The 27,867-nt window shown below is 59.0% G+C and overlaps 1 protein-coding gene across 3 annotated transcripts; it reads right to left on the bottom strand.

Annotated features, from left to right (window-relative positions):
- CTTN (cortactin) lies at positions 1–27,867 on the bottom strand. Of its 3 annotated transcripts, XM_052661804.1 has the most exons (18): positions 27,777–27,867; positions 23,808–23,904; positions 21,746–21,832; positions 21,537–21,610; positions 19,574–19,703; positions 17,144–17,254; positions 16,444–16,498; positions 15,552–15,662; positions 13,169–13,279; positions 12,502–12,612; positions 11,654–11,764; positions 8,382–8,437; positions 6,516–6,585; positions 5,726–5,874; positions 4,125–4,214; positions 2,551–2,692; positions 1,803–1,874; positions 1–1,045 (listed from the first exon to the last, which is right to left on the bottom strand). In XM_052661804.1, the coding sequence occupies exons 3-18, from the start codon at positions 21,830–21,832 to the stop codon at positions 909–911; spliced, it is 1,617 nt and encodes a 538-aa protein (XP_052517764.1). In that variant the 5' UTR covers positions 23,808–23,904; positions 27,777–27,867; the 3' UTR covers positions 1–908. The 3 variants fall into 3 exon arrangements, with proteins under 3 accessions (XP_052517764.1, XP_052517765.1, XP_052517766.1); XM_052661805.1 differs by lacking the exon at positions 11,654–11,764; XM_052661806.1 differs by lacking the exon at positions 15,552–15,662.

Raw genomic sequence — 27,867 nt, 5'->3', positions numbered from 1 at the left:
GCAAGTGGGTCAAAAAAAGTTTATTTTGAATATTTAATTTAAAAAAACCATACCTATAAGGTGTGCTACAGAAACTTAGATACAAGGATTGCATATAAAACCCAACCTAACTGTGGTAAAGCAAATGCACTTCAGGAAAGAAAATGTGTCCCTTGCGGTCACTGAGGTCCCAACACCCGAGCAGTTCCTCATGGTCACTCGGGAGGGTGCTGAGCAGGCCTCCCAGCCCCTCCCAGGGGACGGGCTCCCCACAGCAGCCCAGGAGAGCTCACGCTTGCTCGCTTCACATTCTCAGGCAAGTCGATCCATTACATTTTGCTGTCTTTTAACACGCTATTTTGGCAGAAAGAGTACAGCTCCCTTGATGGGAAGCGTTTCTGCGGTTCACCGGGGGAAGGGACCTGCCTTCCCGCAGCATACAGGACAAGAGGAGAAAGGCAGGGCTTTGCGAAACCTAGCAACCACTGCAGGATTTCACAGCAAGAGCAGCGCCTCCACGTGACCAGAACGCTTCAGTACTTTCTAGAGCTTTCCCGCAACGCTAACTTCCCAACAGGCCCTTCCCTCTTTCTCCAAACCCCCTGGGACGAGGCCCCCACCACAAGGGGTGGTCCTGCCTCCCGACAGCAGGGCACGGACAACCCACACTCGGGACTGAAGGTCACCAAAGTGGCTCCACGCCGCAGTCGATTTGGCAAAAAAAGAAAATACCTTAAATGCATAAAAACAATCAGCGGGTCCTCCAAGGAACATGATTACAATATATCAGCAAGTTCTGGGGCGTAAACATTTCCAAAAGCATCGGCAGAAGTATTAAATAGAAAAGCAGGAGCACACACACCCCTCCGCACCCTAAGAGGAGCCAGGCCCGGCGCGGCCGTGGCGGGGCAAGGCGGGGGGCGAGGCGCCTACTGCCGCAGCTCCACGTAGTTGGCGGGGAAGAGCCCGTACCTGCCCTTGCACAGCCCGCGCCACCAGCCGTCATCAATCATCTCGATGTTGGTGATGATGTCGTCAGGGTCGAAGGAGATTTCATCGTCGCCCGCTGGGGAGGAGGCCAGAGAGCAGTGGTCACCCTCGGTGTCTCCGGGTCAGCCAACCGCCAGGAGGAAGACCCGCCAGCAGCCCCTCGAGCTGGCGGCCTCCCACGGAGGCTCTGCGGGGGTGCAGGGTGCTGGGGTGGAGGATCCACAGGGATGGAGGGGTCCCGGGCTCCGCTGCTCAGTGAGGGTGGCTCTGCACACACACGGCAGCTACAGAGACCCGACAGAGCCCTTCACACAAAACCCTAAGCTAGGACATCCCTGGTGGCACAGTGGGCAACAGTCTGTCTGCCAACGCGGGTGGGACACCTTATCTGCAAGATTTCACGCGCCACGGAACAACTAAACGACTAAGCCCCGACTCCTGAAGCCCACAAGCTGCAACTCCTGAGGCCCGAGCGCCCTGGAGCCCACTCTCTGCAACAAGAGAGGCCACGACAATGAGATGGCCTCACGCCAGGACGAAAAGTAGCCCCCGCTGCCCGCAACCGGAGAAAGCCTGCACAGCCAAAAGACTCAGCACACACACACAAAACACAACCCCTAACCCAGACCAGACGGAATGGGACTGAGGAAGACACAGAATTCCCTGCCTTGTATCTGCAACCTTTCTATAACCCTGCAATTGTTTAAATATAAATTCTTCTTAAAAACTGTAAACAGCATTCTGAGAGTCCTAACTCCTGAGAGAGGAGTCGCTGGAAGTCCTCAGTCCCGCACCCCTCCAGCCCTCCTTCTGGCCCGCCAGCAGTTTCTCACCAGCCTGGTAGTCGTAGAGGGCAATGGCAGTGATTCCAAGGTCGTTTTCATATTCATCGTAGGTACCTTCCTCTAAAATAAACCAGGCCCGAGTCTGAGACAGAACCAGAGCTCCAGGCCCACTCCTGGCAGACAGCCCTTCCCAAGGTCCGGGAGGAGCAAGTCAGGAGTCAGCGGCCCCAGGGCACCGAGGGCTGCCTGCCCCTCCTACCGACAGGAGGAGCCGCCCCAAGGAGCGAACGCACAGAGGGATCATCTCGGTTGAGACTGGGACAGTTGTCAGGGAATAATTTTTTAAATTTCAAATATCCAGCACTATTGTCAGGAAACGTCCGTGCCGTGAACGAATGAACGGCGAGCAGGAGATAGCTGATCCCCTGCCATCGTGCTCGGGGAGGTGAGCGCTCTGCCCTGGGCAGGTTCTCGTGCTGATTCCCACGTCACTCCTCGAGGGGGAAACGGGCCCAGACATACAAAAGGGAACCCCACGCTCATCCACCCACTCCACCTTCAGGGTGCCAGGGACCTCCACCTTGTGATCTCCAGACACCGGGGCTTCCCCTCGGGAAGACAACAGCAGGAGCCCCTCCTCCACAACCACCCCTTCAGTGCCCCCCGCACGGGCAGAGGTCTCCCTGGAAGCCCCCACCGCTGGGCCACAGCAGAGGTGGGGCAGATCAGCCCGTGGGAAAGGGGAAGTTTGCAGAGGACAAGCAGTGAAGGGGGCGTGGTGCAGGAGGCCCCGCACCTGCTTGATAGCGGCCCGGCGCCTCCGTGCTCTCGTAGACGGCCTCTGAGACGTAGGCCTCCGGGTACCCCGTGGTCTCCACGCTGTAGCCCTGCTCAGGCTCGCTGCTGGGGCTCGGCTCAGCCCGGAACGGAACCGCGTCCTGGGGAGTCAAGGGCAAGTTCCCGTGGCCCCACTGCCCAGAGCCATGTGGAAACCCAACAGCCCCGGCTGACACGGGACAGACGCAGGGGGAGGCGAGTCACCTGCCGACGTCCTACGAGCGCTTGTGTCCTGACGGGGCCCCTCCCCAGGATCCCCTCTCCCCCGACCCCGAGTCCCGCCGTCACTGAGGACCTGCCGGGCATGAGAGACGCACGTTCCTGGGGCAGGTCTGGCTTGCTCCCCTTCAGGCCCAGACCGCCAAGGCACCCCAAACCCCCAGAGCCCCCAGCCCACTGAGGCTCTGATGACAGCTCCAGGGCGGCACCCCAGCCCTCCAGGTGGAGTGGACGAGCCCGCGCATGGTGGTGCCATCCCCAACAACGCTGTGGAGGCGAGGCATGGGAGCGACCACCAAGCCACGCACAAGAGCACAGGGCGCTCTGCTGACAGCCCCAAGCCGACCACCAGCCCGGCCAGGGTGCTCCTGGGGCACCCTCACAGGTCAGAGCAGTAAGGTGCCTGCATGGAGCAGCTCCAGGAAGGGCCAGAAGTCGGGGCCCAGTCTTCCAGAGGGTGGCAAGGGTGCGGGCAGGCAGGAGGGCTGCACCTCGGCCAGACACAGGAGCCCCTCGAGAGCTGAACAAAGCGGCAACAGGCTCCTGCTGGCAGTGCCCCCGGAGGCAGTGGGGACAGACCGGAGGGCAAGGAGCCGCTGCACGGGGGTGTCACCCTGAGCAGGTCAGTGAGGCGGGGGCGGCCTCCCCCACCAGCGCCCCCCACCCATCGAGTGGTTCAGGCAGGCTGGCCCGGCTGCAGGGCATGTGGTGGGGCCTACACAGGGCCCCTATCCATGGGATCAGTTATAAAACCCCACCCGCCAGGCCAGCCCAGCCCACAGCTCTCCCAACCCCCGACCCCTCTGTTTCCTGAGTCAAGCCAGTGTGTGCGCCTGGGACACAGCAAGTCACCACTGAGAGGTGACGTCTGAGGTGATGATGGAAGACGGGGGAGTGAACAGGACCCTGGGGCAGAGAGAGAACTCGAGCTCGGGGGAGTGGGTGTGGATGGTGGGGGCTGAGCTGCTCTGGGAGAGGGCCCACAGGGGCCTTTGGCAGGGGGGTAGGGAGGTCGCTCAGTGACCAGGGATCAAAGGAGCAGGTCCTAGGGACAGAGGACTCTGGAGAAAGGGAGAGGGGAGCTGAGGGGTGGTGGCAGAGAGAGGGAGGGAAAGGGCAGCAGACTTCTGGCTCCCAGGTGTCAGGAGACGCAGCGGGGCAAGGGGAAGTCGAGGGGGTGCGAACCCCGCGCATGGGGGACTGCTCTCGGTCAGTGACAAGCGCAGGGAGAGACCCCATCCACAGGGCACTGGGCTGGGAAGGGCGTCTCCAGGGAGTCAGAGAGTCACTGGCAAACCGAATGACAACACCAACCTCGTAGACGGGGCTCGACGGTGGCCTCTCCTGAGCCGGCTGGGGCGTGGGGGACGCGGGCGGCGTGGGCTTCTGGGCCCGGGCCTGCTCCTGAAACGCACACACAGTCAGCACATCCTCAGGCTGCCGGAGGAAGAAGCAGAGATGGGAGCAGAGAGACTTCAAGGGCACGTCTGCTTCAAAGCCAAGGTCGTCTGCACTAGCAGGATGGTCACAACTCCTCCAGGCTCTGGAAACACGCGCGAGGAACATCCCCCCCCTCCGCCCCACCCCACAGCGAGTGTCCTTGAAAGGCTGGAAACAGAGACATTCCTTCCCAGGGGCACGCTCGCTCCCGAGACCCGGGGTCAGGAACCCGTGGCCCCTGCCCAGCAACCCACGCGGTCCGCATCCTGCTCTGGAGTGAAGCTGGGCTGAGGGGGCTCACTCGGGGGAGGTGGCGGGACGGGGCTGGACGCAGCAAGAGGCGACACGGCAGCAGGGACTGCAAGAGACCCTCAAAAGCAAAAAGGGGGACAACCACCACCAGAAACCTCCCGAGTCTCCCAACTCTTCTGCAGCTTTCAGATCAGATCACAGGAGTTACGCTCCCGAGTCTTAAGAGGAGGAAGGTGTTGCATAAAAAGGAGACCAAACTACCAGGAAAATTGCCTCGGACTGTGGGCCTACAACAAAGAAAAACTTACAAACGCCCAGCTAAAAACCTGAAGGAAAGAGAGCTTTAAGGTTCCTGGCAGTTAAGGAACGATACAAGGTAATTATGAGTTTGCGGTTATCCGACTTCATCACGTGTGACAAAGCGCGTCAGGGGGTCTGGAATCCCCGCCCAGCACTCCCTGCCACTGCACAGCACCTGCCTCCGCCCCCACCCTCCCCCGACGGGGTCTTCAGAGCCCCAACCACCGACGTCTGTGGGTCTAAATAAAGCTTTACGATCTACAAGACACCACAACCATTACTGCAGATTCTGCCCTTCCACACCCACTGCCCGGGCAAGAACATGGCCGCGGCTCCCTGAGCTGATCCACCTCCAGCCACCCGGCTTGGGGGGTGACAGACTGGCACAGAGCCATCGGACATCAGCCCACCCAGAAGGGTTTTACGAGAAGGGCCGCCCCGTCCTTCTCACCTCTCATGGCTCCCATCTCTACTTTCCCTCGTGGAAAAAGTCTACAAAGAATCACAAAGCAACCTGCAGAGCCGGGCTCCAGAAGCAACAGAGGCAAGAGCCTGCAGACCCGCTCCTTCACGGGCACTCCTCCTGTGTCCCCTAGCTTCCACCCAAGGAGGTGGCGGGCTCCCCAGGGGCATGTGTGGGGACAGAGTGCCAGGGAGATGTGTGGATGTGAGCTCAGCCGAGGGCGTGCAGGCGGCCCGCCGCACAGGGCAGGACAGGCGGGCAGTCACCCTGGGCTGGATCAGCACGGCTGTCAGGCGGGTCAGCTGTCTCACGTCCGGGGAAAAGAGCCTGGGCCATCTGTGCGGCTGAAACCGTCAGTGCGAGAAGGCCCCGTGTCTACACTAACCCCACAGACTGGAGACAGGGGCGAGCCGCGCCCAGGGCCCGCAGGCTCCAGGCCCCCAGCGCCGCCCGCACTCACGTCCAGCTGCCGCCGGGCCGCCTCCTGCTCCTGCCGCTCCTGGGCCATCCTCTGCGCCCGCTCCGCCTCGGCCTTCCGCCGGTCCTCCTGTTCCTTCTCCTTCGCCAGGTTTTCAAAGTTCGCTCTGATGTTACTTGTTTTGCTGTTCACTAGAGGAAGGAGAGACTCACCCAGAGCACCGCCGTCGCCCCCACACCAGGCCAGCCTGAGGGACCTGCCCCGGGACCCAGGCACCGGCTGAGCGGGGACACACCCCCTTGGCTGCCAGCCCAGCCTCCGCCAGGAACGAGCCTTCGCTGCTGTGTCTGCCGCAAGTGCAGCGGGAAGGTGGGCAGAGCCCTGCGTCTGGAACATTCTCAGGCTCCAAACATCACTGTGTCCTTTACCACCAGACACAAGGAAGATACGCCCCTAGGGAGGCGCTCAAGCAGACAGTCAGAAGCACTGACACTGAGCTCCACCCCCATGATGTCTCCTATGATGAAACGGGACAGCCAGGCACCCCTCGAGGACCCCGGCGGACGGGCCGTGGGGCCTCTGGGGAAGCACCTGCACCTGGTGAGATGCAGGCTGACCTGACACTTCCTGGGACATGGTTCTCCCTGAATCTTGATTACGATGGGTAACCACCTGCCGTCCCCCAAACCCACAGACAACCAGGTTCTCCATTAACGCTTCACCAGCTCCTGTCAACCCTCCTCCCGCCCTCAGCACCGCCCTGCAACACCGCACGGCACAAAATTTCTCCTGGGAAAGCCCTCAGGGCTGCCAGGGGTTTGCCAGGACTCACCTGCTTCAATGGGGACAGTCTTCTGGTAAGACGAGGACACCACGGCAATGTCCTCAAAAGTGGAGGCAGTCTGCCGAGACACGAGTGGGGGTCAGGAGGGCCCAGGTCCCCTCCCCTGCGGCCGGCAGAGGGGCTGAACCTGCACAGGTGCTAAGCCAGCCCCAGATCCTCCTGGGGAGCCAGCCCGGGCCTGGAGATCTCGTACCCACCAGCCCGCACACTAACAGAGACACAGAAAGTGTGCCAACTCACCCCGGCTGGCGACCCCAGAATCAGTGTCAGAGAAGAGACGCACATGCAGGGGAGTTGGCAGGGCCAAGAGTTTCATAGAGCAGTGAAGACCGCAGGGGTCTAGAGTGGTGAGCCCCAACGCCCCCCGGCAGTGGGCGGCCTCAGACGCAGGTCCAACCCAGGTTCACAGCGAGGGGTGTGTGTGCTGGGGAGCATACGGGAAATCTCTGCACCTTCCTCTCAAATTTGAGAAAACTGCTCAGAACGGGCAGAAAAACCAACACCCCATCTTCACAACCATAAACCCACCATGTCTTCCTCCTGAGTGCTCACCACCGAGGAGACCCAGTGTTTACACGGGAGCCCAGAGGCCTCTGTTGTGCGGGGAGAGAACACGGCCTCCCCTGCCCCCAGGATGGTCTCGGCGGCGCCCCCCGCCTTGCGAGGCGCCCTCTGGGTGTCCTCTCTCGCCGTCATCCCACAGACACAGCCTCTGCCCGCACACTCTGCAGGCCCCACCGCACTGGCACTGCCTGCCCCACCTGGCAGCCCGCCCAGGCTGTCTCACCAGCCCTGCCTGCCCTCCCAGGTCCCCAGCCCAGCAGATGCCCCGACACCCACGTGGGAGACCCTGCCCGCTCCGTCCCCCTCACCCCTTATCCAGGGGCATCAGCACCTAACCCCAGCCCCGGCTAGAAGCACATGGTCAGACCACCGATGCCGCCTCTGTCAGGTTCCCTGAGACCCACTCTCCACCCTGCAGCCAGGGGTTGCTGGCTTCACACCCCATCCATGCCCCACACGCTCGCAGTGCCCCATCTCCAGGCCCTCAGCCCCCCAGCATCAGTGAGCGCCGGCTCTGCTTCCTCAGGACACCGCCTGCCACCAGAGCCCCGCACCTGGGGCCACACACCCTCAAGGGACAGGGCCCCAGGGGTCAGCCAAGAGCCTGGGGGAGGGGAACTCGGTGGACACAGGCCCTGTCGTCCAGACTCCCACTGGCAGGGCAGCCGCAACCTTCGGCCACTGCACCGACAGGTGCCCAGTGGGGGCCGCCCCGCACGGCTCGCAGGTCTGCCCCTCTGATGCAGCTGGAGTTTAGACTAGACCCCCGACCATCTGATGTGCTGGCAACTGGCTGACAGAGACCCACAGACGGGTCAGGAGGGCGCCCCTGGGAGAGCTGAGAGCGGAGCCTCGTGGTCACGCTGGCTCTGGGTGGACTGTCACAAGCCCCTACAGTGACAGAGACGTTCTGGACCCGCCTTCTCCAAGACGCAGCCACCACGAGGCGGCCAGAGTGACCAAGGGACTCAGCTCCCAGCGTGGTGCAAGCTCATTACTTTCAACCCAAACAGCCACCTGGCCGCGGGCCCCAGGCCCCGCTCTACGACAGGGACCGTGACTGCCTCACCGTGCGGCCTCACAAGTCCAGGAGAGGACCCAGGGACACTGGAAGGGAAGCCCAGCACTTGGGTCAGCTACCCCCACTGCCACGGGGATGACACACACCAGCCTGGGGAGCTTTTCAAAGCTGTGCCAGGCATGCCCCCAGAGGCCAAAGACCACCCACGGAACAGTGGCCGACCCCCAGCCCTCGGCTTGACACACCGAGCCGGGAGGAGAAGCACTCACCTTATCCATCCGGTCCTTCTGCACCCCGTACTTCCCGCCGAAGCCTTTGGAATAGTCTGCAACGTGACGACACGGCCCTCAGCCCCAGGCTGAGGACCAGCGACCGCCGACAGCAGGGGCGTGCAGACGCGGGCACCCCAGAAAGTGCGCCCGGAGCAACGCAAGCAAGGGCCTGGCACCACGAGCCCCTGCCCGAGGGGTGAGTGCGCCTCCACCCGGGGTCCCGGCGGCAAGCAGGGCAGGGCGAGGAAGCGGTGGGCATGCTCCGCGTGCTCCCGGGGCGAGGGGGCGGGTGCGGTGGCAGGCAGGGCTCACCTCCCAGCACAGCCTCCACCCGCCTCGCCCACTGCTGCCACCCTGCCCCACCAGCTTTAAGGAGAGGATCTGGGGTGCGGATTCGCTTGTTCCTCTGAAAGAGAGGAAACTCCCGTGGAAGTCTATCAGCCCCACTTATGCCACAGCCACTCAGGCCCACGAGACCGTCACAGCGGCATGCAGCGTCAGCACCATGTAGCGTCAACGCCACAGGCGCCTAGGCCACGTCCATGTGGGTGCGGGGTCAGCCCCAGGTGATTCTCTGCCTCCCTCCCTGGACACGGGCTGAGGGCCTCTCAGGACACAACACCCGGCCAACCGCGTGTCTGGCCCTGAGAGAACTGTGCTGATCATAAGCACGTCTTCATCTCAACTCCCAGCACCACCCAGAGCCCCTGGGATTCCAGCTTCCTGAACCTGAGCACCACCCGGACCCTCCTGTGTACCTGAGCACCACCCAGACCCTCCTGTGTACCTGAGCACACACCCAGAACCCCTGTGATTCCAGCTTCCTGGACCTGAGCACACACCCAGACCCTCCTGTGATTCCAGCTTCCTGAACCTCAGCACCACCCGGACCCTCCAGTCATTCCAGCTTCCTGAACCTGAGCACCACCCAGACCCTCCTGTGATTCCAGCTTCCTGAACCTGAGCACACACTCAGACCCTCCTGTGATTCCAGCTTCCTGTACCTGAGCACATACCCAGACCCTCCTGTGATTCCAGCTTCCTGAACCTCAGCACACACCCAGACTCTCCTGTGATTCCAGCTTCCTGAACCTCAGCACACACCCAGACCCTCCTGTGATTCCAGCTTCCTGAACCTCAGCACACACCCAGACCCTCCTGTGTATCTGAGCACATACCCACACCCTCCTGTGATCCCAGCTTCCTGTACCTGAGCACACACCCAGACCCTCCTGTGATTCCAGCTTCCTGAATCTGAGCACACACCCACACCCTCCTGTGTACCTGAGCACACACCCAGACCCTCCTGTGATTCCAGCTTCCTGAACCTCAGCACACACCCAGACCCTCCTGTGATTCCAGCTTCCTGAACCTCAGCACACACCCAGACCCTCCTGTGATTCCAGCTTCCTGAACCTCAGCACACACCCAGACCCTCCTGTGATTCCAGCTTCCTGAACCTGAGCACCACCCAGACCCTCCTGTGATTCCAGCTTCCTGAACCTGAGCACCACCCAGAACCCCTGTGATTCCAGCTTCCTGTACCTGAGCACCACCCAGACCCTCCTGTGTATCTGAGCACACACCCACACCCTCCTGTGATTCCAGCTTCCTGTACCTGAGCACACACCCAGACCCTCCTGTGATTCCAGCTTCCTGAACCTCAGCACACATCCAGACCCTCCTGTGATTCCAGCTTCCTGAACCTCAGCATACACCCAGACCCTCCTGTGATTCCAGCTTCCTGAACCTCAGCACACACCCAGACCCTCCTGTGATTCCAGCTTCCTGAACCTGAGCACCACCCAGACCCTCCTGTAATTCCAGCTTCCTGAACCTGAGCACCACCCAGAACCCCTGTGATTCCAGCTTCCTGTACCTGAGCACCACCCAGACCCTCCTGTGTATCTGAGCACACACCCACACCCTCCTGTGATTCCAGCTTCCTGTACCTGAGCACACACCCAGACCCTCCTGTGATTCCAGCTTCCTGAACCTCAGCACACACCCAGACCCTCCTGTGATTCCAGCTACCTGAATCTGAGCACCACTCAGACCCTCCTGTGTACCTGAGCACACACCCAGACCCTCCTGTGATTCCAGCTTCCTGTACCTGAGCACACACCCAGACCCTCCTGTGATTCCAGCTTCCTGAACCTGAGCACACACCCAGACCCTCCTGTGATTCCAGCTTCCTGAACCTCAGCACACACCCAGACTCTCCTGTGATTCCAGCTTCCTGAACCTGAGCACACACCCACACCCTCCTGTGATTCCAGCTTCCTGAACCACAGCACACACCCAGACTCTCCTGTGATTCCAGCTTCCTGAACCTCAGCACACACCCAGACCCTCCTGTGATTCCAGCTTCCTGAACCTGAGCACCACCCAGACCTTCCTGTGTACCTGAGCACACACCCAGACCCTCCAGTGATTCTAGCTTCCTGTACCTGAGCACACACCCAGACCCTCCTGTGATTCCAGCTACCTGAATCTGAGCACCACCCAGACCCTCTTGTGTACCTGAGCACACACCCAGAACCCCTGTGATTCCAGCTTCCTGAACCTGAGTACCACCCAGAACCCCTGTGATTCCAGCTTCCTGAACCTGTGCACCACCCAGAACCCCTATGATTCCAGCTTCCTGAACCTGAGCACCACCCAGACCCTCCTGTGATTCCAGCTTCCTGTACCTGAGCACACACCAGACTCTCCTGTGATTCCAGCTTCCTGTACCTGAGCACACACCAGACCCTCTGTGATTCCAGCTTCCTGTACCTACTGTAATTTGTTGTGGAGTTACACGCAGACAGGGTCATCAAAAACAAAACTCCAAAGAACACCCCAACAATTGAGACCCAAAAACCATGTGGACACGCCTGCCCTGTGCCCCTCTGGTCCAAGGCCAGTAATCACACTCAACCAAACACCTTTCTCCCGGCCGCAGAGGCAGGCAGGCGGCTTATTCCAGTCACAGCAGCCGTGTCAACAGCGAGAGCTGCCGGGGGAGGCCCAGGGAGGCCAGGCGCCCGCTCCAGAGACCGGTCACCTGCAGTTCACGCTCCCTTTTACCAAGCACACACCCCAGAGGTTACAGGTGAGAAGAGAGTGAGTGGGGAAGAGAGTGCGCAGGGGGTTCCGCTCCGCAGAGCAGCGGGGGGGGGGGGGGGGCAAGCCCTGCGGTGACGGCAGTGACCAGAGGCCAAGCCTGAGGTCTGTGCTAAGCGGGGGCACAGGAAGGGGAGGGTGGGGCTGGGAAGCAACTGTGCCTTGCTGGGACCCGTGCTTGGCCAGTTTCTCCTTGTAATCAAACCCCACAGCACAGGAGTCCTGCCTCTCGGACTGAACACCAAATCTGCCTCCGAAACCAGTCTTATAATCTGAAAGTCCACAGGTGACCATGGAGAAAACAACCAAGAGAGGAAACAAGTTTGGTTAAAATCGTAGAAGGTTTGCAGGAATCAAACACATTGCTTCGAGAAAACGAGAGCCCTGCTGAGTGAGGGAGCCCCAGAGCCAGCTCCTGGCATCACCGATGGTCACAAGGGGCTCAAGAGGCTGAAGGACAAATGAAATCTGAACGGGTCAGCCACGGCCCGAAAGCAGGCTAGGACCTGTCTGTGAGCTGGTTGGGAAGAGCCATGCCAGACTCCGAGCTTCATCTCAAGGGTCCTGCCTGCACTGCAGACAGGAGCATGTGTCTCTGCACACGTGCAAGAGACATGTTACACACATGGCCTGTCCCCAGCCCTGTGGCAGCCCCGCTCTGGACCCGCCACCTGGGGAGGGTGCGAGCCAGGCTCTGGCAGCCACTCTCCCGGGGGACACAGCCCGCCTCCTGGCTGGGAGCACAGAGCCACCCCTTCAGCCACCCGTGCGGGCAGAAGCAGCCCCTGGGAAACTGCAGCGGCAGCCGGGGCTGCAGGGCACAGAGGCCTCACCGCAACCCCCCAGGGGATCACTACAGGCGGAGGGGTCTTTTCAAAGCTGAGGGCGGCAGAGGGACCCTCCCCGCCCCCCAGGGAAGACACGACACAGTGCAACCCAAGTACCGCAAGGCCCAGGGCACAGGAGCCTGTGACCAAAGCCGAGCTCCGGAGGCCGCGGGGGAACGCACCTTTCTGGGACTCGTGCAGCTGGGGCTTCTCCTGGTGGTCCCAGCCGAGGGCACACTTGTCCTGTCTGTCCGTCTGCACACCGAACTTCCCCCCGAAGCCTTTCACGTAGTCTACAGACAACACAAAAGACCACAATCGAGGATTAACAGGCAGCCTGCCTAACGGGGAGAAAGCACGTTTTTCACAAAGTTAAACCCACACAACTTGCTCAACCCGTCCTTGCTCCTGTGTGTGAGCTTGCTCCAGACCTTTGGTAAAACTTCCAGTGAGCTTTGTTAAGAGGACCTCCCCGTACCATGGCCAGAAAGTACCCTCAGCTACAATCTGGGTCTCCTGGATAAACACAGATGGGACCCCACAAAGGAAGACCCAAGGCGTGCACTGGGTCCAACCAGCACTGCGGAGCCCACGGGGTCTCTCCCCGACACAGACGGGCGACTTGAGGGCCGCTATCAGCCACTCTGCTGAAGTGTCAGAGCTACAAGGTGGCCAAGGGCTGGGCCTCTAAGTTAACAGCGCTGGTTTGTACGCGCTGTTTTCAAGTTCCATGTTAACAGCGCATCTGCCCTCAGGCCTCCGGGTCGTGTTCCGGCTCTCCGTGCCAGTTCTGGTTGCCACCCGCACACTAACAGCTGCCGGCTGGGGAAGGGGCTAAACTGAGGCCACCTTTCTGGGACTCGTGCTTCTCGGTTTTGCCTTGGTACTCGAAGCCGACGGCGCTCTTGTCCACCTTGTCCTTGTCGATGCCGTACTTGCCACCGAAACCTTTGGAGTAATCTACAAACAAGAAAAAGCGCTATTCACACACCAGCCGCAGGAACAGCAAGCATGCTGTGAACCTCAGCAGTCTGGAAGGAAGGACGTCTACCATCCCATTCAAAAAACAAACCAAGGGGGCTTCCCTGGTGGCTCAGTGGTCAAGAATCCGCCTGCCATTGCGGGAGACATGGGTTCGATTCCAGGTCCGGGAAGATTTCACACGTGAGAGCAACTAAGCCTGTGCAGCACAGCTACCGAGGCTACGCTCCAGAGTCCAGAAACCTCCGGCGACTGAGCCCACACGCCCTGGAGCCTGCGCTCTGCGGCAGGAGAGGCCACTGCACGGAGAGGCCCGCGCGATCGCAGCTGGAGCAGCCCCTGCCTGCCGCGGCCAGAGCAAAGTCCTCGCAGCAAGAGACCCAGTGCAGCCAAAAATGAATAGATCAAATTAAACAGCAAGAACCACCAGCACCGGCGGGACCTCCCCGGGGGTCCGGAGGCTTGAGACTCCACGCTCCCACAGCAGGCAGCCCAGATGCAATCGCTGGTCAGATATCTAGATTCCAGAAGGTGCAGTGAAGGCCCTAAACACAGCAGCTAAGATCCTGAGCAGCCAAACAAGCAAATGGTTGAAAGAATGAAACCTTTAAGGCTTACCCTAAGACTGCAAATGCGGAAAACACTTAGAAGTATTATTTACATGCACAGAAGAGCTGCAAAAAGTAGCATATATAGCGAATGAATAACTGTAGCATCCCTCCTTGAGTCCAAAAGACGGCATGAAGACCAAGTCGACGGAAGCTTCTGAAATCAAGGATGAGAAACAGGAGCAAGCTTTTAGGCCACTCTAGGCAGGGACTTTCTTGGCAGTCCTGGCAAAACCGATGCTGGGGGCAGGGTTCAATCCCTGGTCTGGGAAGACCTCACCCGCTGCAGGGCAGTTAAGCCCGTGCGGCACAACTACCGAGCCTGCGCGCTGCTGCGACTGAAGCCTGAGCGCCGAGAGCCCGCGCTCCCCAACAGGAGATGCCACCGCGACGAGAAGCCCGTGAGCCGCAACCAAGAACAGCCCCTGTTCACCGCAACTAGAGAAAGCCTGCGCAGAGCAAGAAGGGCGGCCAAAAATAAAACAAACACTAAGTCAGCCTGCTTCCTCAACTACAGCAGAGACGAGATGGGCCACCTCCAAAGAAACAGCGTCAACGTGCAGCACCTTTTCAGGAACTCAAGTTCCGCTCAAGGCTAAGTGCCTATAAATACTACATAGCTGTTTTACACACAGCAGGCTCCGCCACAGACCCATGAGTGGGGACTCAACCCCGCCTGAGTAGGCCCAGAGCTGCCAAGGACGCCCGCGCTGCTCCAGGCGCTTCAGCCTCTGCTCCCCAGCTTCCTGGAGGCGGAGCTATTCTGCAAGGGCATCTGGGGAGAAAGTCTGGCAGAATGAACAGGGCCCAACAGCAGGTCCTGCTGAGCATGTGCACACAGGGCAAAGGCGGACGGGTGTGTTCCCAACACAGGGAGGGGCGGCCCCGCACAGGCAGGCCCTTGGGCAAATGGGAAGCAACACTCTCAGGTTTAGCAGCCCCTCCCTTGGAGAGACGCCCACTCACGGGTGCTGCCAGTGGTGGCTTTGTGAGCTCTAAGTTTCTATGTTGCCAGTGATTCAAAAACCTGAATGCACAGGCCAGATAAAACACAGCATCCAGAAGAACCAGCCAATCTCCACCTCTGCAGCAGGGGTCGAGACTATGCGTCCAACTCCATACACACGCACCTCAGTGGGCAGAGGGCTATAACTGACCTCCAAGAGGGGGCACCTCGATGAAGGGAGGGTCAGGCTGGCTGCTAAGGACAACCTGGCAGCATCCAGCAAAATTTTAAGTTCAACATCCTTTGACTCAGCAATTCCAATGCTAGAACTTATCTTAAATAATCACTCTTGTACGTAAGACATAAAGACAAGAATATTCACGGTAGTCAATTCTTAACATCCAGAAGTGGAGATACGCTCAACTCCACCTTCCAGAGAGGAACAGCTCAGGGACTACACAGGCTTCGTACAGCGGGGGACTGTGCGGTCATCGAAATGACGACAAGCCCCCACACCAACCAGGGAAGAGCAGGGCTGTCCAAACACTTCAGGTTAAGAGAGTTGTACAAGTAAAACATAAAGCAGCTGGCACGGGGAGAGGGAGCTCCCTGGCTTGTGTCAGTAAACCCATGAGCGACGAGGGGCCGCAGGCGCCCGACAGCCAGTGGGGTGTGCAGCGGCCGCCCGCCCGCCCACCTCTCTGCGACCCGTGCTTCTCCGTCTCGCCCTGGTAGTCGAAGCCCACGGCACTCTTGTCCACGCGGTCGGACTGCACGCCGTACTTGCCACCGAAACCGCTCGAGTAGTCTGGGGAGACAGGGTGGGCAGGATGCCTCTGGTGAAAAGCGGGAGAGAAGCGCCGGGCAGCAGTGCCGCAGGAGACAAAAGCGCGAGTGAGGCAGCGCCAGGAGCCACCCGCCATCAGACGGGACGCGCGTGCCGTCTCGTGTCCCTGCAGCCTGGCCCCTTCCGACGGCTGGAGGGCAGAGGTGAGCCACCGGTGCACTTTGGAAAGTAACCATTCAAACAAAGCTCAGCGTATGAAGAAAGGGACATGGCCACGTGGGTCTTTCTAGAAAAGACCGGAGCCCGCCAACACCCTGGGCTGGCAGGACTCCTAGAGCGCTCCCAGGCCGGCTACTTCCCTGGTCATCGGATGCCCTGCAAGAGGCGTAAGCAAACAAGCTCGCAAAAAACACCTCGAGTGCTCTGAGGAAGTGATGTACTTTCATTTCAAAAAAGGCTCACAAGTGAGCGCGAGCTCATGAAGACCAGCCAGCACCGTGTTCAAGACAGCTCGCACACTGTGCAAACATCAGCAACGAAACGGCTCTGGTCACTATCCTAAGGGGAAAGTCTGCTTTGCCAACCAAGCTTAAGAGCGAACTGTGCCCGAGGCAATGCTGCTCAGAGGAGGGAGGCCATGAGGAGACACAAGACACCAGGCCAGCGCGCCCCCGACGGGGCCCCGCCACACCACAGAAGCCTGAGGGGAGGGCAGTGTCCCGCCCCTCCGGATGAGGCCGCGAGGGACGACGCGCTCCTGCCCTTCAAAAGTGGGGGGCTTTCTGCACCTTCCCCATCTCACCTTTCTGCGAGGCGTGTTTCTCGGTCTTCCCCTGGTACTCGAAGCCCACGGCAGACTGCAGTCACGGAAAAGAGAAGATGGAGATCTCAATGTCTGGATCCACAACACATGACATTTTAAAAAAACACGAACCATGTTATTGGTATTTTTTGATTTTTTAATTTACTAAGCTACTAATGCCCAAAGCACCAGTATTTTGAATTTGCACACCTTGAAACACTGAAGCCCGGGGGCCGCCCCAGCCAATGAGTGAGGCAGTTCTCAATGCTACGACATAAAATGAGGGGGCTGCCGGCCCTGAGCCAGGGCCTCAGACCAGAGGAATAGCATCAGATGCTCAGCCCAGCCCTGGAGGTGGGTGTGAGGGGGGCCCTCTGTCACTGTGACACAGCCAGGGACAGGGAGTCCCCACTGTCCCCCGGGACACATCGAAGGCCATCTCAGGGCCACTCGATAAGCAGGCACCAACATGGGGGTTTCTACAGCAACCGGGAAAACCCTCTCGCCTCTTAAACAGCCAATCATCTCAGAGCATCTGCGAAGGTGCGGGCGGGAGGGGCCTCAGGAGCCTGTGCTCGGGGCCCCCACCTTGCATCCCCACAGTCCGAGGCACCTCTGCGCCACTCTGAGACGCCCAGAGGACACCTGGAGCGACCTCAATCTACAAGGTGAGGCCAGCTGCCCACGACGCCTCACTCACCTGGTCCACTCTGTCCACCTGGACGCCGAACTTGCCTCCAAACCCCCGGACGGAGTCAACCTGCGAGCAGTGCTTGGAGAGCTTCGACTGATACTCGTGGCCGACGGCTGACTGGAGCAGGGGCAAAGTGGAGCGTCAGTCGCCCACCAGCACCGCCACCCTGGACCCACCCCAACCCTGAGGCAGCCTGCACTTCGGCTCCACGTGGAAGCTGGTTCAGGGGTGGTGACTCCAGGGGCATCGCCAGGCCAGGGCCCCCAGTCAGGTGTTCCGGAACCCGCTCCACACCAGGCTCCCCAGAAGTCGCCCGAACCCCAGCCACAGTGGGCCTCCTGAGGTGCCTGGGCATGAAGAACCAGGAGGCCAGGCCCTAACCAGCACCAGAGCCAGCAGCCTGCCAACGACTCCTGAGACGGCTTCCAGAAGACTGCCGGCAGTGGTCACCCTCCTCAGGTGCGACACTGTCAAAGCACGTGACCCAGGAATCAGGGCTCAAACCAGAACCCAGAGGACATGCTTCAGGCACACCACACGGTCAGTGTCAACGCCTGCCACGCAGCCAGCCTGCCCTCGTGTGCAGCGGGGCCTGGCACCGCCTCCCCACCCCCAGTCAGGGGAGCGGGTCTGGTGACCTCTCAAGGCCACATGCTGACCGAGCAGTCCACCCCGAGCTTTCCACCGTGCGGTCAGCAAGCCGAGGCCTGCGGCCCACATCCAGCACCAAGGTTCTTTGTAAATAAAGCTTTCTGGAACATACCACATCTGTTCATTTACAGAAAATCTATGCCTAGCTTTGTGTCAAGACAATACAGCTAGTTCAGGAGCCACCCGAGACCCTGTGGTGGCCAAGAAACTAAAATATTTACAGCCTCCAAGTGTGAGCAGCCCAGTGCTGCTGCAGTCGCCCAGGCCCGGCCCTCGGAGTACGGCTCCAGGCGCCCTCGGCAGAATGGACAGGGGTCACGGACCTTTGTGGACACTGAGGACACAGGACAGGTGACTGACATGTGACCCAGTGCAGGGCCCAGGTCCTCCCCAGGAGCCACCCCCACCTTGGCGCTCCTACAATCCAGCGAGGGGCCTGCCGGCGCACTGCTGACTCCTCTCCCGCTTGCTCATCTGGAACTCCAGCGGCAGGGTCCAGGGTCCAACCCCCACGGGGTCGCCACCAGCGCTGCAGCTCTGCAGGCAGCTCAGCGCGCGCCTCCACAGCCGGGGAGCAAAGCAGGCTTTACTTTCCAGTCCGGAGCTGCTACTTTCTCTCCCTCCCAGTGGGATCCGATGCCCACAGCTAACAGCTGATCCAGAGCCCCGCAGCCTCGGAAAACCTGCGGCAGAGACCACCCACCTGCAGCTTCAGGGGTCCCACCCAGAAAACATCGACAAGATAACAGGGAGGCAGCACATGCCCAAAGGACCCCCCAGCACGCCTCTTCATCACTAAGAGGTCAGAGAACTGTTCCCAAAACACCGCCAGAGCAAAGGCTCAGCGACTCTCCCACCTTCCTAATCAAAACCGCTTTCTCCCCCAGCTTGGCCTTGGTCTCACACTGACGAGACCCTACTTCTTATCAGTCAGTCAGCACCAGGCAGAGCACTGTGGGAAGCAGGGGTGACACTCTGGTCGTGGGGCCCCCCCGCAACCAGGTACTGGCCCACGAGTGCGACCAGCCCTGTCATTCCGGGCTGAGTCCAACCCGGGCACAAGGGACATGGGGTGGAATCACAGAGGAACCCGCCCCCAGCTGGCACAGCACAGCGCAAAGGCAGACACCTCAAGTTGCCCAGCCTGGGAGACGCGCCCACGTCACTGCACGCGCAACATGCCTGCCCCGGTCTACTGTCCTCTCTGCAGGGTGGACACGGCCCCCAGCTGATCCAGCCCCTCTCCGAGTACCAGCAGAGGATGTGGCTCTGTTACCAGCTTCAGCCCCACCTCCTTAAACCCGCCTGTCCTCAGCCTGGTGGGCCACGGCTTGATGCCGGCGGCCAGGGTCTTCTCTGAAGGACAGCAGTCAGGCGGCTGCCTTTCCAGCCTGGACGTGAAGCCAGGCGCTGCAACTCCGCTCTGTGCTGCAGATGGGAACCACTAAGGCTGCAGCCTGAACCACAGGCGACACCCAGGCGGCAGCCCGCAGACTGCGGGCCTCCATCCCGGTCAGAGCCGGCCTCTGGGAAGACCTCATCTCCAGCTCCAGGCTTCCCAGCACACCACTCCCTCCCCAGCAACTCAGAATCTGCAGAGAGCTTCCAAAAACTGCAGCCCTTCTCAGCTAAGGTCAATTGAAAAAGGGTGACTTCTGGCAAATCTCATCCTCAACAAGTGGACTCCCAACTTTTCAATGGAGGGGGAGGGCTCAGTGACAACCCTGTTGACCCAGGTGAGGTCAAACACGCCAGGACCCTGACACCACGTGGGCCGGCACTCACCTTGTCCATCCTGTCCTGCTCCACGCCAAACTTCCCTCCGTAGCCGTGCGAGGCTTTGGGTCCCGTTTCCAGCTCCTTCTCCTTGAGGGTCTGGTGTTCTTGAAACACATTCTCCCGCAGCTTGTGGATGCTTGGAGGGAAGAGACGGAAGACAAACAAATCAGTCAGACAGACTGCCAAGACACGCGTCTGTGCTTTCTGGGAGGACAGACAGGGCGTCATCTCTGCATTCTACGAGGTTTTGTTCCCCGGTGGCTCTGCAGCTCGGCCTCCTTTGTGTTCACTTAGCTGCACCTCCGGCCGCCCTCAACTCCAGCAGTTCTCGGAGTCAGATGCAGGTTAATAGGGAAAAAAAAGCAAGTCTGAACACACACAGTGAGTCATCTCCAAGTCCCTACAGAAGCTGGGCTATGATGTAGACGGCATTCCACCAAGCGGAAGACAGCTCCTCGGGTTCACAAGACCCCTGACCCGGGACAGCCAGCTCTGTAAACATCACCAGAGGCAAACAGGAGACAAAGCCCACAGGCGTGCACCCGGAAGACCCTAGGCCAGGAGCCCAGAGATATGGAATATTCAGACAGCTTCTCACTACATGAAGCACCCCGGCTTTCCATTCAAAGGTGAAGCGAGAGGCTTTCAGAACTTAAGATGTAAAAGCCACTTTCACTTTAAGCGCTAGGAGCAGTGGGACAGACAGATCAACAGATGCAGCCAGAACCAGGCAGGCCGGGCAGCTGTCACCCAGGGCTGCCGAGCACCACCTCACACCACAGCCACATCTCCACATCCGGACGGCAACCCCGGACATGCGGCTTAGAACACCAACCAAGCCTGGCCACCTCCCGAGCCCCTGACGTGTGGGGAAGAAGACCAGCCCCCAAGCACCGCTGGAGGGACCTCAGGACACCGACAGCAGTCCTGCCTCGGGTATTCTCTGAATTCTAACCCACCCACAGGCTGCCTGACCAAGAGAGAGTTCTTTAACTCTCCAATCTGCCCTCTCCAGCGTGTTTTGAAACCACAGGGAATAGCACGGCTAAGAGGCCTGGGTGATAAAACCAGGTCAGCAGTCAGCCTGACCCCAGAGCAGGGAACCCGAGGCAGCTCCCAGCACCAGCTCCTCTGACTGGTCCCAGGCCCTTCTCCGAAGAGCTGTGAGGTGGCGGGCTCAGCAAGTCAGGAAGGGAGGAACACTTGTGTCTAAAATGCCCGTAGGGCAGATTTCACCCACTTTTCTGGATGAACGGCTGAATCCTTCTCAGCCAAGAGGAGCTTCATTTCACTGCAGAGATCCTAGAGCCAAGACCAGCGCTCTGTGAATGACCCAAGCAGCCACAACCAGGGCAGGGGAGCACATGTCCGCACTGAGGCCAGCGCAGCCGGAAATAAAAGTCTGAGCGCGTTCTCAAAGGCCCTTTTATCTACGCCTCCCAACAAGAAAACAAGCTGCCCCAGAGGTGGCGAGTTAAGACTGGCCAAGTCAGGACAATCCCTGCTTCTTGCAGCTCTCCTATCTCGACCTTCACGAGAACAAGTTCAGGACTCAGCTCAGGGTGTCCAGCTGAAAACAACAGAGTAACACTGCAACAAAATCGTACAAATTAAGGAGGGGGTGTTCCTGATCTAGTCTTCAAAGACAACCCATGCTTTAGAAACCTCCCATCTGCAGAGAGAGCAGCTTAGGTAACTATGTTCCTGGACGAAAACCACAAACTTAAAAACCACACTGGAGAATTAAAAGCCGAGGACACCCCGGCAATGAGAACGTTAAACCGCTGAGCACGTCTGTACAGATGCGCATACACATACACGCCAGGCCTCATCCTCGCCTCCTGTGTGAGTTACAAGGGGCCAGACAGCGCAGAGGCCGGGCCCTGGCGCTAACCAGGGGGAGCGGCCCCGCCTCAGCCCTCACGGCCCCGAACGCCTCTGTCACACGAAGATCGAGAACGTCTCTTACTTGATGTGCTCCTGGTGCCCAGATCCTTGCACGGTTTTGGCCCCCCATCTCTGCTCTTTTTCACTTACATCATTCTGAAAAGGAAAATAAAGAACGAGTACACCCCCACACCCTGGACTGTAAAACAGCCCCCACCCGCCCACCAAACCGAAAACCTGGGAGGATCCACTTCAGGAGACGGCAGAGGCGGGCAGACTGGCGGCTCCTACCACGAAATCGGGGTCGGTCTCCCAGTCGTCGGCTCCCCCGTCGTCCGGGGTGATGGACACAGTGTGGCCGGCCGAGGCTTTCCACATCTGGAAGGGCAGCGCTGAGGGTCACAGCCGCCAGCAGAGCCCTGCCCAGGGGCCCACAGACGCTCTGCCCAGGACCCCAAAACCCTGGGCAGCACAGGGAGGGCGGGGAGCTACGTGCTCAAGAGGTCCACTCATGGCACTTCCCTAGGGGTCCAGCAGCTAAGACCCCCCAGCTCCCCATGCCGGCGGCCCAGGTTCAATCCCCGGTCAGGGAACTAAATTCCTGCAGGCCACGACCAAGACCTGGTGCAGCCGAATAGATTTTTTTCTTTTTTTTTAAAAAAAGGTCACTCATAATCCCCGTGCCACCGGAAGGATCAAAAGAAACCTAATGTGAGAGCTCTAACACTGCAGTCAAAGGGCAGAAGCACAGAAGAAATATTCCGGGTTCAACTCGAGAAAATTTTCTGGAAAATAAACAAAGTCGCGTACGCTACTTCACTCAACGGGAACCTCCCCAATTCAGCCTCCTGACAGGTGCTGTCCGACACGGGAACGCACTGTTGCCAGCTGTAAAGTCCGCTCTATTTTATCACAATTTTTTTTTAAAGCATCCATTTTGACTTAAACATAACTACTGGAAACCTAACAATGATTTTCTTAACTTAGACTCTGAGAAGTCACTCAGTCATCCAAGGGCTGCCTTGCCATCTGCTTGGGGAAACGCAGGGCACACAGAATGCCAACTTCTGTGTCGGGCAGCCCCGAGGCAGGCCGCCCTGCCTTCTCAGCAGGCCCGGAAACTCTAACCTATCGGCTCGGAGAACAGTGACACAGCCTCACAGCTGAACCACGCTGCTCTCGCCGTAACTGCAAAGGCAAAATCTAGCCTTTCAGGACTTCAAAAGAAAGCGACGAGAAAAATGGTTTTGTTCTCCCCAGAAATCCCCATAAAACTGCTCACAGGCCAGGAAGTGACTGAGGGCTTGTTTTCACGCAACCAGAAGCCGGCACCCTGGTGTCTGAGCTGAGGACACTGCCCGTCGCGCGTGGTGGGGCCACACGCCCTGTGCTCTGTGTGGACCCAGACAGGCCAGGAGCCCCTCACAGGCCTGAGACCCGCCAGCCGGGTCCACCTGCACCCCCGGCTCTGCGAGGTCACAAGTCCAAAGTGGTGGCAGGTGGGGATCGAGGGGCACAGCTCTCAGATTCCCAGACTGGAGTCCTGCCAAGTCACCTCGGCAGGGAAGCATGCGCCACCAGGTGGGCAGGACCAACACAGTCCCCTGGGTGAAGCAAGGCAGGGAGCACCCTGACGCAAACTGCTTTGGACACAATCTTTGAGAGCCGACAGACCAGGCTCAGCCGCGGCGGGCACAACCAGCGTGCCCATTCACAGATGGAGACACAGCTGCCTGAAAGCCAAACGCTCTGCCCGAAGCCTCTGCCTCCCTGAGTCAAGACTGCCCGTGGCACCACACTGGCCTGAGAAGGGGCCGCCCACCCACAGGACTCCAGTTGCCTAGTGGTCTCCTCAGCCAGTGAGAGGACGGCCAGTCATGCAGAAGGACGGGGTCTCCAACGAGACTCACTCCCCACCCAAGGCCAAGGTGAAAGCCACATCCTGGCCTGTGGCGTCTCCACGATGGTGGCACAGAAGTCACAGGGACCGCTCTCCACCCGTCTCTCTGGAAGCCAGCCTCACTTGTGGGCAGGTGAGCACTGGCCGGCTCACCCCAGCATCGTGGCCACAGGCTCCCCACCCCCACGGAATAGGAAGAAGGGGCCACAGGGCTGCCAGAGGGTTGGGGGTGCCCGGGGTCCTCCACTCCAGGTCATGCGGAATCCCCTCCACTTTCTAGCCCACAGGCAACACCAAAATTGACTTCATTTTTCAAATAAGAAAATTTCCTCCCAGAAAATTTTCATCCCTATCTCTGCAAACCCAGGGAAAGAACACCCCTTGCTTCCCTTGTCAAAGGGGTTTCCCTGCCTGCCCAGTGGAGCCCATGAGCACCGCTCACGGTGCACAAACCTTTCTTCTCCACGTGCAGACGCGAGACTCTCACAAAACTCTGCTGAAGACGCAGTAATCCAACGAGGAATTCCCAGGCATTGGGGAGAGCTTCTGTCTGTAAAAAGATTAAGAGTGAAAAGCTCAGAAGGATATGTGCTGACAGGCACCTGGGCAAATCTTTGTGCGCTGAGATCCTTTTAGAATACCTCTGAAATCCTCCCCAACATAACAAGGTTTTATAAAGAAATGTGAAAAGAGGGTGGGAAGATTTGCATTTCCCTAACCAAAGAGTTCAACTGACTTTTAGCCACAGCGAGAAACAACCGGAAATAAAAAAGCTCCGAACGATTTACAACTGTGTGAAGTTTCTTCTTAATGCAGACAGAATCAATGCCTCAATTGCTAGCGTATATTTCTGTTTGCTAAAATCCTGAGAGCCTTCCATTTCTGGTTCATCCTAATTCTACAATAAAATTCTTTCTCTGGGCGGGGGGGGGGGGGGGGGGGGGGGTGTGTGTGTCTGTGTGTGTGTCTGTGTGTGTCTGTGTGTGTCTGTGTGTGTGTAGGGCTTCTCTGTTAGCTCAGACCGTAAAGAAGCCACCTGCAATGTGGGAGACCCAGGTTCGATCCCTGGATGGGGAAGATTCCCCAGAAAAAGGAATGGCAACCCACTCCAATATTCTTGCCGACAGAATTCCATGGACAGATTAGCCTGGAGGGCTACAGTCCACAGGGTCACAGAGCCGGACGTGACTGAGTGACCAGCACTCTCACACTTTCACGTATGTATGTACACATGAGAAGCACTCCCCAAAGGGAGGGTGACATGGCTGGGGCAGAACTCAGAGCAGTGACAGCTATCAGAACGTGAAGGACGGTGACTCGGGGAGCAAAGGAAAAGCAAGCTGCGTCTCTAACGAACGGGCAGGGTTACTTCATAACACCAAGACTCCAAGTCTGCAACCCACCAGCTCAGCAGCTCCTCCCTGAGACCACAGGGCAGCCCTGACTAGACTTGGCACTGCTAAGGCCACAGGGCAGCCCTGACTAGACTCGGCACTGCAGACATTACGGGTGGCTAGAGTCCCCTTGTTCCCCAGAAGAGACCAGTCACAGGCACACACCATCTGTGCTGGCGTGTGGCCTGGCATGCATTAGCAACCAGACAGAAGATGCTCTGCTGGCCTTCCTCAATGGTGCCTTTAGAAATCCTAAATTGTGTAGGTTGCTTAGTACATTCTGGATACCGCAGTTATCATCCAACATCTATGAAAATCTTCCCAAGGGTAGCTAGTGATAGGCTGAAATCTAAAATCTATAATAATCTATTCCCTCTCAATATTTTTAATTTAAAAAAAAATCATGAAAACAGCTCTTTGAAAAACTAGGCCTTTTTTTTGATCCAAAGATAATGCCTCTGGATCCCTACCTCACACCACACACAATAATTAACTGGAAAAAAAATGGATCAAGAAACCTAAGTGTCTGAACTAAAACTACTGAATTCTTAGAAAAAAACAAGTATAGATTCTCATCACCTTGAACTTGACAACAGACCTTAGATGTGACACCAAAAGCACAAGTGGAAACAGAAAAAAATAAATTGGGACAAAAATTTTAAACTTTTTGCTTCAAAAGACACCCATCAAAGTGAACACAATTCACAGAACGAGAGACACTGTTTTCAATTCATCTATCCAGAACAGATAAAGAACTCTTATAAGTCAATAATAAACAGGACAATTAACCACATTTTTAAACGGTGAAAGGATCTAAACAGACATTTCTCCAAAGACATACAAATGGCTGATAAGCTTGTGAAAAGACAGTCTCACTAACCATCAAGGGAAAGCATATCAAAGCCGACCTGAGATACCATTCCACACATTCTAAGGTGGCCGCCCTCCAAAAAATAAACAAGTTTGGTGAGGGTGTGCAGAAATCAGAAGGCTCTTATGCTGCTGGTGGCAATGTAAAATGAAAGAATCTGGCAGTTCTTCAAAAGGTTAAGCACAGAGGTGCCATATATCCCAGCAACTCCACTCCCAGGTATATAGAAAACTATTCACACAGCATCACTCCTAAAAGCCCAAAGTGGAAATAACCCAGTATCCGTGTGATACGCAGCAGGTGGTCTATCCACTCAATGGAATGTTACTAATATCTGACGGCAAAAGGAGTGAAGTGCTGACAGCCACCGCAACATGAAGGACCCTGAAACCCTCACACTAAATGAAAGAAGCCGGACACAGGAGACCGTATACTATACAGGCCCATTTCTACGAGTGGCCAGATCTGCTAAGTCTGCAGAGACAAAAACTAGACTAGCGGCTGCCTAGTGTTGGGGGGTGGGGGAACCCAGTAAGGTTTCTCTGAGGTGATGAAACCACGCTGAGTTAGCCGTGCATTCGCCCACCCTCTCCAGTGTAGCAGCGAAAACAGGTCTCACAAGGCCCACTCTCCACACCACCGTTACTCAGAGGACTCCCCTCTCATCTCTGCCTCCCGCACAGTGAAAGACAAGACCCCTGATGGACAAGGGCCCAGGAGGGGGCCCACTGCAACACAGGGCAGACCCCAGGGCTCCCAACTGTCTCTCTCAACTGTGCGCCTACCCAGCCCCTGCTGCACTGTACCGACCAAAGATTTGAATCGCCAGTGACTCCAAGTTAAGTTTTCTACAGATCTGTCTCTCAAAACGCTTCAGATAAAAGGTCCTGGGGACACACTGCCAGTTACTGAGGGGGGTGCGAAGCAAAGCATAAAGGACAACCCCGCACACCCTTCCTCGCTCCTCTCTCGGTCTGGGAATACTTTCCGCCCCGAGAGGCGCGGGCCAGCCTCTGGGCACCAGCGCGGTGACTCACCCGCCGTCAGGCCCTGCCCAGCGCCGGCCAGCGGGGCGGCGGGGCGAATCACGCGGTCGGCCCCAGCGGGTTAAGCCCCCACGGAGCTCAGGAGCCAGGTCACCGCGGAGCCCAGCGGGGCACTCGCGCGGGACGCCTCGGAGCTCCGTCCAGCGGGAAGTGGGTTCCTCACCCCCGCTCCCCCGGGCCCGACGCTGCCAGATCCCACGGGAAGGAAGCCCTGTCCCCTTCGCCCCAGACCCTCTGCAGGAGCACCAAGCTTGCAAGAGAGTGACTCCCTTCCAGGTGACTTCCAGCTCGCACCCAGAGGAGCGGCTGTTCCCAATCCAGAGCCGCGCAACTCTGCTGCCGCGCCGCTCGCTGCATTTCCACTGACCTGATTGCAACATCTCCCCGTAGGTGTGGGCCTAGGAGCGGGGAGCGAGCGGCCCGCCCTGCCGTTGGGAGACCCGGCCCCTCCCCATCGGCCCTCCGCCCCCCTGGCCTCCCGAGCCCGGGACCCCCCCTCCGGTAGGGCTCCTCTCTGTCCCTAGACCCTCTCGGCTCTCCGCCCCCTCCCCCTAACCCTCCAGGTCCTGGACCCCCTGCCCGGCGGTCTCCGCTCTTCCCAGGACCCTCTGGACCCTTGTCCCCCTCCCCCGAAGCACTCGGGGCCCGGCCCCTCCCCTCCCCGGCCCCCGGCCCCCTCCTCCCGACCCCCAGGTCCTGCACCCCTCCTGCAGGGCCCCTCTCCTATCCTAGACGCCCCCCGCAACCCTCTGGCCCCTTCCTCCCAGGAGGCCGGGCACCCTCCCCAGGCCCCGGACCCTCCTCCCAAGCCCCCTCAGCACTGCAGGCCCCGACTCCCTCCCCTTCCCCCGGCCCGCCCCTCTCTCTCCGACCTCACCCCTCTCCCCAGGACTTCCCTCAGGCCCGGCCCGCCCACCCCCTTCTCCGACCTCGGCCCCCCAGCCCGGGGCAGCCTCGCCCGCGCTCCCCCCGCGCGCGAAGCCGCGAGCGGAAAGGCGGCGAGACCGCCGCGGCCGCCGCTTCCTGCCCGTTTCGGGACCTGGCTGCGCCCGGGGAGCGCGGCTGGGGAACCCGCTCGCTCCCCCGCCCGGCGAAGGCCGAGCTCGCTCACCGCCGCCTGGGGTCGGTCCGGTCCGGCTCGGCACTGCGCGGCCTCCGCCGCGCCCGCAGCTCCCAGGCGCCCCGCTCCACTTCCGGTTCCG

This window comes from Budorcas taxicolor, chromosome 25 (genome assembly GCF_023091745.1).
Source record: "Budorcas taxicolor isolate Tak-1 chromosome 25, Takin1.1, whole genome shotgun sequence".
In the NCBI taxonomy this organism is placed as follows: domain Eukaryota; kingdom Metazoa; phylum Chordata; class Mammalia; order Artiodactyla; family Bovidae; genus Budorcas; species Budorcas taxicolor.
The sequence above is the reverse complement of the archived record's forward strand: the minus strand, read 5'-3'. Positions and strand labels throughout refer to the sequence as shown.

Coding starts and splice junctions, on each gene's coding strand:
- CTTN (XM_052661804.1), bottom strand. CDS start 21,832: ATGTGGAAAGCCTCGGCCGGCCACACTGTGTCCATCACCCCGGACGAC. Junction 5,875..6,515: donor GACTGTCCCCATTGAAGCAG/GTGAGTCCTGGC, acceptor TCCTTCCTCTAG/TGAACAGCAAAACAAGTAAC. Junction 1,875..2,550: donor GCCGGGCCGCTATCAAGCAG/GTGCGGGGCCTC, acceptor GGTTTATTTTAG/AGGAAGGTACCTACGATGAA.